Source organism: Lupinus angustifolius, chromosome LG02 (assembly GCF_001865875.1).
Source record: "Lupinus angustifolius cultivar Tanjil chromosome LG02, LupAngTanjil_v1.0, whole genome shotgun sequence".
Classification (NCBI taxonomy): domain Eukaryota; kingdom Viridiplantae; phylum Streptophyta; class Magnoliopsida; order Fabales; family Fabaceae; genus Lupinus; species Lupinus angustifolius.
In genome coordinates this window covers 13,032,216-13,045,609 of record NC_032010.1, presented here as the reverse complement: position 1 = coordinate 13,045,609, position 13,394 = coordinate 13,032,216, and the positions used below count along the sequence as shown (strand labels likewise).

General features: G+C 31.4%; 2 protein-coding genes across 3 annotated transcripts in view; one reads left to right on the top strand and one right to left on the bottom strand.

Annotated features, from left to right (window-relative positions):
- Window positions 6,909-8,808, bottom strand: LOC109336138 (delta(8)-fatty-acid desaturase 2-like). 2 transcript variants are annotated; one of them, XR_002106308.1, is made up of 2 exons: window positions 7,138-8,808; window positions 6,909-7,103 (listed from the first exon to the last, which is right to left on the bottom strand). XR_002106308.1 is itself a non-coding variant. In XM_019572552.1 (2 exons), exon 2 carries the CDS (start codon window positions 8,533-8,535, stop codon window positions 7,189-7,191), a length of 1,347 nt encoding a protein of 448 aa, XP_019428097.1. In that variant the 5' UTR covers window positions 8,536-8,661; window positions 8,698-8,806; the 3' UTR covers window positions 6,909-7,188. The 2 variants fall into 2 exon arrangements, 1 of the variants encoding a protein (XP_019428097.1); XM_019572552.1 differs by having other exon boundaries at window positions 6,909-8,661; window positions 8,698-8,806.
- The window catches only part of LOC109327034, a 13,573-nt gene continuing 11,802 nt past the window's right edge, over window positions 11,624-13,394 (top strand). The window contains exons 1-3 of the mRNA XM_019560014.1: window positions 11,624-11,632; window positions 11,788-12,711; window positions 12,922-13,219. Of these exons, the coding sequence (XP_019415559.1) occupies window positions 11,624-11,632; window positions 11,788-12,711; window positions 12,922-13,219 (1,231 nt within the window). The remainder of the gene's footprint in view (window positions 11,633-11,787; window positions 12,712-12,921; window positions 13,220-13,394) is intronic.

Below are 13,394 nucleotides of genomic sequence, written 5' to 3'. Positions count from 1 at the left end.
CATGTAATCCTTTTTAGGCATAGCCTTGCTCATGACATCCTCGTCAGAATCCTTGTCCACATAAGGCGCAAGAAACAAAAGTAACAATATAAGTCTGTCGATTTGGGCACCGCACTCAATCCTCTGAGCCACGATCTTTCCCAAGTGTAAATACACTTCACACCCAAGCTAGGGCTATTTCCGAAGCAAAAAATTAATCAGAAACAATCACAACTTATGTTTGTCTTTCGCCCAAGCGAGAGACTGACGCTCAAGCGACCAATTCATCAAAACAAACTCAATTTCCTACATGGTTCTCGCTCGAGCGAGCGAGGGGACTTTCGCTCAAGCTAAAAATCCATCAAAAACTGGCCAAAAAACATGTCTGGTCTTTGCCCGGGCAAAATACGGTCGCTCAGGCGCCAAAAACACCCAAAACGGGCCCTCTGGCCCTCGCTTTCCTACTCACTCCTAGATAAAAACATCATTTTAATCCAATCTAAGACATCCGAGACTTTCATCCATCTGGTAGAAGATTCATAATCCCGAACCACCCTTTATCCTCGAAAGTCTCGTTCGCGATCCCTATCGTGTTCATGATCATTTCAACACCTTTTCACAAGGATTGATCCCATGATCAAAACGACATTTCGATTTAAAATATTTCTTTTATTTCAAAATCATCATCTTTCATCAACATAAATAACATGCATATATTCAAAACACTAAAATAGCCACATGAACAACAAGATTTCATGGTTTCCAAAACAACAATTTCTAGATTCACGAAAACTCATGTTTCACGTTCTTGCGTATAACAAGAGATAGGAAGGTTTTTTAGAAATTTTGTACTGTTAAAAATGTTCATAACAGACGCATAAACATCATACTCGAATATCAAAAACAATGACCGGCTAGATTTTCTAAAAGATTAAGAACAAAAGGGATGAGATTTACCTTGAAGTTCTTGAGAGCCATATGAAGAAGAATGTGGAATGAAATGTCAAGGGTGCTCTAGGTTAAATGGTCCTTTTTACAGGAAACGAATTAGCCTTAGAGACGCGAGCCAAAGGTTTCAAGAGTAAAGGACTATTTTAAAGGGGTTAAATCAGATTTAAGGCGAATTGAATCTAATATATTGAGGCAAACTAAGGGTTTCCAAGATTAATGGTGCAATGGGTAAGTGAATGGTTTAAGGAATTTAGTATAAAGATGAGTAGTTTCGCTTGCTTGTCACGCAAGTTTCACTTGGGAAAATGAGGTGACTTTTTCGGCGAATCATTCGTGATGAGACCATGTCCAAGTATTGTCGGCTAATACTTGGTTGGATATTAAAATCTTCCGATTATGGTCAGAATTTCGAAATGTCGAATTCGGAGTGGAAAAATATTTGGAAATGCGTTTTGGGTAAACTTGATATCTATCCTGACTCGAAATAATATTTTGAAGCTAAAGGAGCAATCGGAATTCGATTCCGAGCTACGGAACTCAAAACACGTTTTTGGGCCGAATTCGTGCGAATTTGGGCCCGACAGCAGTCCAAAAACTTTTCGTCTCAGAAGATTACGGAAACTTACCACAAGATATGAATTCACAAAACAAGACTAACACTCAACTATGGTTTAGCCTAATTCATTACCGATTAATTTCTAAAATTAATATTTGTTAAAAATAAATAATTAATAAAATATATGAAATTTTCACGGTGTTACAATTTCTGCAATTAGCCAATATTTATACAAAATCGATTTTGCCTCTAAAAACGTTTTTTCAGTTATGCAGTTGAAAACAACAGAAAACACTCACGTTAATCGATTAAGCCATGGGGTTAATCGATTAACCAATGTATTTTTAATACATGATTAAATGATAAACTACTTATATGTTATATGCTCATACAATACATGATTTCCAAAATATAATACATTTAATGCACAAAATCAATGTATTCAAATGCATGAACCTAATTATCAGATATTTCTAGATGATGTCTCATTTTAGTGGATTAATTACTTTATTAAGTCTTGCGAGACTCACACCTAGGTTTATCTAACCTAGACTCAATATCTATAGCAAGCATCTTAGACTTCTAAAAAGATAATAAAGAATGATAACTTAAGTCTAATAAGACACCACTTGAGCCATCGGCATGTTGATTGTTGAGACGTATTCAAGCTTTAATTAACTCATTGTCTTCATCAAAACATTGGCAAAACTTCTCATATGTTATGCACAACTTATATACATGTTCTAGCAATTATATTATGTCTAATATACATATATAACATGTATGATAGATGCATGAACATACAATTAACTAGATGATATTTCTCATGGATATGATATGACAATTAAGATGGCACCTAGGTTCACCTCACCTATACTCACTTACTACGACACACATCCTAGACTACTTAGAATAACGACTCTAATTATATCCTAGTCTAGATTTGACCAAATGAGCATAAGGCATGTTGATTGTTGAGTCATCCTCAAGATTTAATAGAACCTTGTCTTCATCAAAACATAGGCAAAGTATTGCTAGTGTTATCCTTGACACTTTGCACTTTCAGTTTGTTGTTATTAATCTATTTATTTCTTCATCTTGTCTCGTCCTTATTATCTTATCTCTTCATTTGTAGTTTGACTCTCCCTTGAAACATCTTGGTAGATTAGTTTTATGTGTCTCTGTCCATCTCTTATTAAAATCTTCAATTTTATTCTCCTTTGCACAACACATGAATTTGATTTTATATTAAAATATTTACATGTTTAATATATGTATATGAATTGAAAGAGTTGATGGAAAGACTAAACTATACATCTTATATTTGTGACAACTCTTCAAAGAAGAGTCTACTTTTGTCAAATAAATTTCGAATTTCAAAAGTCATTTCTTTTCCTCACGTTATACAATAATATGTCTTCTATAATTAATAGAAAAATAATATGATTTGAAATGTTAGGAAATTAATAATAAAAATGAGAATAAGAAGAGGTCATGAGTTACCTGGAGTTTTGGACCTTTAATATAAAGAAAGAGAAGAAACAATAATGATAATAATTAAGATTAAGATGATTGGTAAAAATTGATTAGAAGATTTCCTTACGATACCTCATCTATTTCTTGGTATAAACCATATTGTTGAATTTTGAATGAATCAATTTATTCCTTCTTTAATTGATTAATTGTGTGTCTAATGCTTCCACGAAATTATGAATTTCTTGATATGATTTGAATTTATTTACTTTAAATTGCGAAATTATGGTTTAACATATAACCTTCAATCAAATTTTATATATTACAATCATTTATGAATTGATTTTTTGAAATTTATGATTATTCGTTCAAATTCCAATCTTTTATTTTCTACCATTGATTTTTTGGAATTCATTGAGGAATCAATTAACTCCAATTTGTTTGAGATAGTCAATTTGCCAAGCAATTAGAAATTACTATTTTAGTCGTTTAGTGAATTCAACAATTAACATTAAATATTCAATTATTAATGTTTGTTTTACATTATTTATTTGGACTCAAGGAAAATAAATTTCATAGCTATTCTGCTACATTTATTTTTACCTTATATTCTTAATTGTTTTTTATATAATAGAATCACAACAATCTATTACCTATATTTGATTTGGCTATATATGAATTGAATAAACCAGTGAAATTACAAAATTAAACACGTTGAAAGAGGTTTTTTTTTTTTCAAAAGTCATTTTCAATCTTCTTTTCAAGAGTAACGAATATTTAATTTATGTTTGTTTGAATTCTTTCTAAACTATATTGTTGAATTTTGATTTTTTATAATAGAGCCTCTAAAAAACATTTATGTCAAATATCACAATAACTATTATTTAAGATATCCAAAATTTTAAGTTAAGCTTAGAAGAGAGAAGTTGGAGAAAAAATGAGCATGTGAGAATTAAGTGTTAATTTAGTTTTGTCATCAATGCTATTCAAATTCCAGAACTTGATATGATTATATTCATATTTAAAAATCAAATGAATATTAGAAGTTTAGAGCTGAAACATAATCATATCTATTTCATAATTATGTAAAAGGTAAGAGATTCAACATTATAAAAATCATCAAATATTCATTGTGTTACACATAGTTTCAAATGAGAAAAAATAGAGATAAAAACAATATAATACTAAAAATAAATATAAATAGAGAATAACTCAAGATATTACATCTTTTTTACGTAGTTTAAATATAATTACGATTTAGTTTTTATGCATTATCAATATAAAGTTTTTCCCAATAACACCTAATTGTACAAGATTCTATAAATGACTTTTAAAGTAATTATTATGAAAGCAAAAAAATAATAATCGGTCAATATATAATTTATTAATGTTATAAAATATATGTACATTATTTATGCATTATGCAAAAACAAAGATTTTGAACATGATATTATTTATGTCGTTAAGATTTGTCACTTTAAATTATTGATTTATAGTTATTTTATGTGTTTATAATGTCACTATTTTGACTCACATGACTACTATTTGTTTCAACTCATAATTAAACTAATACATGTCTTTTTTAACTAAAAATTTGATATTTTCATGTAAATATAAATATTAAATATATTTTTTAATATCAGAAAGAAGCGACCCGTGCAAGTGCACGAGTATACTACTAGTTTATTATTATAAATTAATAGTAACATATATAAAAGTTATATAGATATATAATGACTTTAAAAGTAAATATGTCTAAAATAATAAATAAGAAAATGATGTAAGATGGAATTATAAATGATTAGTGAAGATAAAATTTGGCAAAAAAAATTACACATTCTAATTACCATTTTCCTTTCAAATAATAAATATATTGAGATTGAGTGTAACTAGTATAACTTAAATTAAAAGTAAACGGGTCCTTCCTCATAACTGGTGGAACTTTATTCGCAACAAAAACACATACAAATAAGTAAAACTTGAATAAATAACTAAAATTGTGTTATAAAATAAGCTAACAAATATAACTAACATAATTATAAACATAATTACAAGTAAGATAAAAGCACCATATTTTTCCTCACAAAACAATGTTGTTTTGTGATTTTATAAAAAATTGATTGAACTCACTAAGGTAATCTGGTTCAACCAACTAAGTCACTAATTTTATGTTTAAATTGATAAAAAAAATTCAATTTTAGTGCATGACCGGTAGAATGAGAATTTGTAGCTAAGTTTAATAACTACAGTAATTTTAATAACAACTTTATTCTTATCTCAAAAATAGCTTGGTGGCAACCACCTTCATTTCCCAATAAAATGTATAGTATTGAGCGCAATTTAGCTTGCTGATAAATAGCCATTGTATTCTTTCCTGTTTTGATATGATAAATGATAATTCTAATAGCATGAAGCATTCTACTAGCTTATGACAAATTTCCCATACATTGGCCTAAATTAAATTATTAATCTATTTTAGCTTACTTAGAATCACTATTATTTCTCCTTACCAAACATAGCTAACTATGGAATTTAGGGTAGGTTGTTTAGAATTGAGAATCATCATTCGATTAAACAAAATTAACTTTTTTTGTACTAAATAAAATTACTTTTTTTTACTTTTGGCTTCTCCGTTGGTCATAAAAGGGAAATGCTTCGTTCTAGAATTAATTAAACAAAATTAATTTGTTCCAGAATGAAGCATTTCCCTTTTATGACCGACGGAGAAGCCAAAAGTAAAATTTCAAATCCACAATGGGGCCTCATTACCAAAAAATTCCTAACCCGTAAATCTTATTTGTTACTTGAATACAAGGGAAAGTCATAATTGCCATTATAAAAGAGTCACTTCTTATTTTATTTTTTAAAATTATAAATCATCCACATATCATATCCATTATTTCAAAAAATGTATCACTCGTTGTATCACTTCCTCTGATTAATAGAAAAATATATTTATTAATTAATTAATTTTCTGACCAATCATAATATACAACACATTGAGTGACATACTTTTGAGAGAGAAAATATACTTTATTTATTGACCAATATCACTAATTTGAATTTAACCAAACATGATCATAATTAAAGATAAACTCTCCTCTAGAAATTTGGAACAAAAATCTTTTATATTTGCTAATATGTAATGATATTTTTAATATCAATGAGAAACATCCAACTCATAAATAAGTTACTAGAATTTAAAAAAAAATATGTTTCTCATTGATGGCATGACAAAAAAGTGATTCAAATTAACGAGGATAGAAGATTTTTGTTTTTCCGTGTATAAGAAGGGTTGTCAGTATCTAGGTTACTTGTTGCATCCAAACTATGACCAACCTTGGAGGGTTTTGGAGCACGTGTTGCTTGGTTGAACCAGACAATTGTTAATTGTTAGTGCTTGATCACCTTGCGTGGATAAGTGATGCATAGAGAGAAGTAGAAACAATATATTTTGCTTCTTTTGTGGGTAACTTCTCCTATTTAGAGTGTTGGATTTCAAGTGGATATATCGTCACTGTGTATGACGTGTTCTTGTCCTTTTTGTCAATCTTAGACTATGTTGTGAACTTGAACCGCATTACCGCATGAGTAATGTGACATGTCAACAGTTAGGTGACATGACCTTACATTTGGCATGAAGAAAGGTTTTTTGGTGCGGCAAATATTGACCTATCCTCTCTTGTCATGAATCCGCTCTTGTCATGTCATCCTATCATGTCATCCTTTCCCTGAGAATGATCGATAATCATAGGTTGGATTATATATGCCCGAGGATGAGCTTTTCTAATTTTGATTTTATTTTAAACCATGACCACAAGGAAATGAATTCTTTATAAAGTATTTCATTTTGATAACTCCATCCCCTCTCTTCTCCAACAATCCCAAAATGGAAGAGTAAGTATCAAATGCAAAAACCAATTACTAGAAAAAAATACTTCAAACAATGATGATGGAAATCTTCTATCTTTTATTAAGAACAAGTATGGTATAAGTTTCATAAAAAAAGGAGCTGAAAAACAAATAGGATCTGAATTTAGTATTGATGTAAAGCTCATCAACTGTAACATCTGGATCAACCTTTCTACCCCACACCTAACAAAAAGTTAAACCAAATGCTCAATCCAGAAACATTGAGCCAATAGCCCAATATAAATTGATAATATGAAAAAGGTACATTAAAAAAGATAGCTTAATAGAAGTTTCTAAGACCCAAAATAGCAAAAGCCTCAGCCATGAGTATTAACAGCCTCCCACAATAAATTCTTAGGGTCAGGGTTAGTTAGGTCCCTGGCTTGTAGGGCAGCAGTCCTAAGAGTCCTAATAGTCCACTGATTGGCCTCCCAGAAAGACAAACTCCTATAAGGTAAATTATGCTTCTTGCATAGATCTATCACTAATGGGGAAATTTTCCTCAATTGGCACCTTGGAAGCCTCGGAAACAAATGATGCTCAAGCTGGAATTGTAAACCACCAAAGAACCAATCCATCCAAGTGGAGCAAGAAATATCCAATGTTCCACTTGTCTGCTTCTCAAACCAATCATTGCCACTAGGTGCACCAACATAAACATTTGCAGCAAAATGGTTCAAACAAAATTGAACATGTTGAATTGAACAAACTGTGAAGCTCGCAAGCACAAACATGACCCTTTCAGGCCAATTTGGGAGGCATGAAACAAGGAGAGGGAACCAAGTCCAAAACACAAGGATTCCCATGATGTTCATAGCTCTATCCGGCACGCTACGCCGCGAAAACAGCAGTAGAAATGTTTGTAGATATAAGTTAACCCTGGCAACAATCATAACAGGATAGAAACTCCAGTGCTGATAACTGATCAAGAACCTGGCTAAAAAATCAAACTTTAACACCCTGCCATAGAATCTAGATGTGATTGATTTGAAGAAACTTGAAGAGACTGCGAAAACCGGCATGTGTTGGAGATCAGGGTCATAATCAAGACTATTGCAGGCAATGTGATGAGCATTGTGAGTCCATTTCCACCAAGCAATGCTTATCCCAGTCAAACAATTCCCAGAAATTAATTGTGCTAGTTTGTTGAACCCAGAATTTGTCATAACAACATAGTGACCTGAATCATGACCCACATAAGCACTTTGCATCCAAAGCAAACCCAACAACATACCAGACCCCAAATGTGCCCACACAGAGGTACATCTTAAAACACCATAAAGAACAATAAGGAACATGGCTGCAACAGAAGCTAGAGTGCAAAAAGTGACATGTTCCTTTTTATCAAAAAGGCCTAATTTTGAGAACTCAGATGCTAGTTTCCTATAATCTTTGGATACCTCAGAGACCTTGAAATCTTTGAGATAATAGCCAGTGAAGAAACTATCAAGATATTTCCATGCAGTACCAGGATGGTATGCAATGAATGAATCTGTTAGATCCTGGCCAGCAAGGTTCAAGATTAGAACTTCACCACCAGGGTGCACTTTAGACCAATCTGTGACATTATACACCTTACCTTGGATTGAGATCCATAAATCTTCTGGCTTATTGTGATGTTGAAGCTCCTCAGAAGTTATGTATTTTCTCTTCTCACCCTCCATGAAAGAAGACAAATCAAGCACAATGATGAATAACAGGAGAAAAATATAACAATGAGAATTTATAGATAGAGATTGGGTGGTGGTATATAATTCTGTAACACAAGAAAATGCAAACAAAGGAATACTCTTAATGGGGTTGTTCTTGAAGAAGACAAAGACAACCCCAAAGGTTTTTTCTTTTGATTTTGATCAAGTGGAAGGATCTAATACCCTTTTCAGTTTTCAATCTCTATCTCTTTTTCTGAGTTTAACTCATCCTCGTATCTACTTATAATGTTTTTAATGTAGGGTGTTTGAATGTTTTTTAATGTTGCCTCTATGTAACGTTACAGCGCTCACAGAAAACATGTTTAACTTTTTTAAAAGTGTAATAATTATATACCATTAATTTAAAGATTTATATATATATTCATTCCATTATTTATTATTTATTTGATTACTTTTTATAAAGAGTATTAAATATAAATGATAGATAATGAAATAATAGTATATAAAATACATGTATTATCGATACATACATTTTTTTTACTTTTTTAACTTAATATTTTAATAAAATTGTCGATCATGAAAAGCCACCCTGTTAAGTTATGAAAAGGCAATCTGTTAAGTTATGAAAAGTTATCATGTTAAGTATCCAAAGGCCTGGCTGGTTGTGTAACTTACATGTACACGTTCCCATTGAGTGTGACTCCATGCTTTTGCTTTTACAGGTGCATTATTCATTGGATTTGTGGTCCCCACTTTCTTGAGGGAAAGTTTCTTGAACTTTAAAATAAGACACCAAACTAGATAGCTCATCTGCTCTAGAAACAACCTCCCCTAAAACTGAGAAGTACCATTTCTTCTTTTTTCATGCTTATTTGTTTTTCTAATATTATTTTATAATTTAGGTTTTATAGTCTATCCCACATTTTATATTTTATGATAAATATAGCATAATATTAAGAATAATAACTTATTTATTTATTAATAAATTAAAAGTTGTTATAACTTGTTATAAATATTAGAAATCAATTATAAATAAAAAATATAATTTTGGGACGTATATGCAATCGGTGGAATTTTCGTTCAAAGAAGACAAGTTAGGTTCTTCGATTTATTTATTTATTTTCGTTCCTGCAAAATTTTAATTTTTTGTAATGATTCTGGATTTTTTTATGCTTATAGATATTTTGATGTTTTTGGAAATGTTTGTGCTTGTATTTATTCTTGGATTATATATTTTCATTGTTCTTCTCTCCTCAACAAAGAGTGTTCTTATTTAGCCACTTTTATTCGTATTTAAGAACAAAACACAAGGATTAAGAACATCACAATAATAATAAAATAAGAATGTTCTTATTCTATTAAGAACAATCAGTGTGTTCTTAACAAATCAAACTTCACAATATAATATAAAATATTAATTATATTTCTATGATTCATTTTTAATTAAATAAAACTTTTTAATTGAATAAGTATACAAAGTAGTATAAGAATAGAGACGTAGATTCCCGTCCTCTAAAACACCTTTATGAGCCTTCCTTGGGCTAAAAATAGAGTTATTATTAGGCATAATTATATATCTTAATATACCAGCAAGTTTTTTTTGGTACTATATCCTTAGGAATGATAATAAAAACCAAATTTATGAGTACCTATCTAAAACTATCCTGAATTTAATGGGTTAAACCTATTGTTATTAAGTTTGGTTTGAGTTCAGGTTTTACCCATTGTTAATTTTCGGATTTAATATAAGTTGTTCTCTACCCCAAACTCATCTCAGTTAATAAATTGAATAAATGAATATATTGATGTTATGAAAAAGCAATAGAACAGACAATATATATAAGCAATGGTTTCTGCCATTTGGAATAATACCAGCCTTCCAACAACTCAAATTGCAATATGTTGTAATCAGTACTCTCGGTTCTGCACAAAATTAAACATACCCTTAGTAAGGGCAACAATTATTGAATTAATTTTGGGGTTTCTCGTCGGGTTCGAGTTACTCGAAATCCAACGAATTCGAGTATAGTATTATTAATTATAACCCCCATTAAATTTGGGTTCGGATTTTGGATTTCAAGTTTAAGGTTGAATAAGTATAAACGCAACTCGATCCGTCTCGTTGTCATTACTATATATACCACCAAGTATTTTTTGGTACCGAGTTTAACCCATGAACCACTATTTCTATCTGTCTAATATTATACAACTAAACTGATGAAAAGAAGAAAATATTTGTCAAAACTGATTATTCGTATAAAAAGTTTCATATTTTAAAAAGTAGCAGATCAAAGAATTGAACCAGTGAGCCCCAGCCTATGAAGCACGGATTCGTCAAATACTCTCACGTGTCGGTATCTGACACGTATCCGACACGGATACGCTCAGATTCGCGAAAGATATGTATCCATAGAGTATCCAAAAATTAAAAAATAAAATTAAATAAATAAATATTAAGACACGTATTCGATTCGTTTTCAATAAAATATAGGATATATGGATTCGTTTTCAGTAAAGTATAAGATATATAGATTCGTTTCTAATAAAACAGGATAAAATAGTTTCGTTTCCAATAAAACATGATAACATAGATTCGTTTTCATTAAAATAGGATAAAATATATTTGTTATGGAGGGCAATGATTTTAGGATAGATTCGTTTTCATTAAAATAGAATAAGATAGATTTGTTATGAAGGGTAGTGATTTTAAATTTCCATATTTTTTACTTTGGATATTTTGATTTACACTTATAATTTCATCATATTTTATGTGTTTTTATTATTTTATACGCGTATCCCTGAACGTATCATATCCTGTATTTTGGAAAAAACATGTGTCGACGTATCGGATACGTATCGTATCCGACACATGTATCAGTATCCGTGCTTCATAGGCCCCAACAACTGCACTTGAAATAATTTAATTATATATTACAAATAATAATATTTATGTGTCTAAAATTATTTTATTTATTATTACATATCTAAATTAATTGTATATGATTTAATTATTGAATCACTATATTAATATCCTAACATATTTGTTACCCAATGCCACATTAATAACAGGATAAATAAAACTCATTTTAATAATCTTTCCATGGGAGATGTTTGTGAGATGAATAATGATAAAATTTCATTTACACTTAATAATACTCGAGACATAATTTGACTAATCATATGATATAATTTAATCCTAAAATCGCATCTCCTACTTCTCTAAAAGATTTGCATCCTATTAGTCTGTGTAATGTGGCTTATAAGGTGGTTACAAAGGTTCTGGTTAGTAGATTACGTCCTTATCTGAGTGATCTTATTGGACCTTTGCAGAGTAGCTTTATTCTAGGTCAGGGGACTGCTGATAATATCATTCTTGCTCAGGAAGTTATGCATTATATTCATAAATCCAAGCAGAAAAAAGGTGTTTTGGCTTTTAACGTTGATTTGGAAAAGGCTTATGATAGGGTCAATTGGGACTTCCTTGAGCACACGCTGGCTGACTTTGGCATTCCTGCTTCTATTGTGAAGATGGTCATGTGGTGTGTTAGAAATGACAGTATGTCTCTTCTTTGGAATGGCTCTCGCTTGAACACATTCACCCCAACTAGGGGCCTACGACAAGGTGATCCTATGTCCCCTTACTTGTTTGTTCTGTGTATGGAGAAGTTATCTCTTTTAATTCAGCAAAAGGTTGATTTGGGTTTGTGGCAACCGATCAAACTTTCAAGATGTGGCCCCCCAATATCCCATCTTTTGTTTGCAGATGATGTCCTTCTCTTTTGTAAAGCTACTAATACTCAGGTGAATTTGCTTTCCTCTATGCTTGATGACTTTTGTCAGGCCTCTGGTATGAAAAATACTGTTGAGAAGTCGAAGTTTATTTGCTCCAAATTTGTTTCCAGCGTCAGGAAGCGTAGTTTCATGTCTATTTGTCTATTGGTTCAGGGCAGGGTTCGGTGTGCTATCTTTAACCCACTTATTGAGAAGATCCAGAGGCGCATGAGTTCGTGGAAATCTAATCTTCTTAATAAGGCATGCAGACTATGTCTTGCTAAATCTGTTACAACCGCTGTCCCTATTTATATCATGCAAAGCATGTGGCTTCCTCAGAATGTTTGTCATGAAATGGATAAGATGACTAGGAATTTTATTTGGGGTGGAGATCCTAATAATAGGAGTCTGAATTTGGTGAATTAGAAGATTATTACCAGAAATAAAAAAGATGGTGGTTTGGGAATTCGTGATACTCGCACAGCTAATGTCTCTCTGCTTGGTAAGTTGGCTTGGGATTTGCTCCAAGGAAGTAACAAGATTTGGTGTAAGGTCCTTAAAGAGAAGTATCTTACTGATGGTTGTCTATTTTTTGCTACTAACAAGTACTCTTCGTCTCCTGTCTAGAAGGGTATTGTTAAAGCAACTAATATGTTGAGAAGCGGTTTCAGACTTCATCTTGGCGATGGTGATCTTTCGCTTTGGTATGATAATTGGTCAGGTTTGGGTTTGCTTTGCTCTATGGTTGTCTATGTCCATATTTCCGATACTCAGCTGACTGTGAAGGATCTTTGGAAAGACTCTACTTGGGATTTCAATTTGCTCTACACTCTAATTCATGTTCATGTGAAAGAGGCTATTGTGCAACTTATCATACCATCTTCCTATGGTCCTAATAACGCTTGGTCTTTGGATGATAGTGAAAGTGCGCAAGTCAAGAGGAGCACTTTGGAAAGATTTCTCACTATGTGTTTTGGTTTTGATGAGGACAACTTGTGTTTATAAGAGCTTGAAGATCATCAACAAATCAACGTGCTTAAGTCTCAAGATTGGTATTAGACTTAGACTAGTAATTAGTTTAGGTTGAGTCTAAGGCTTAG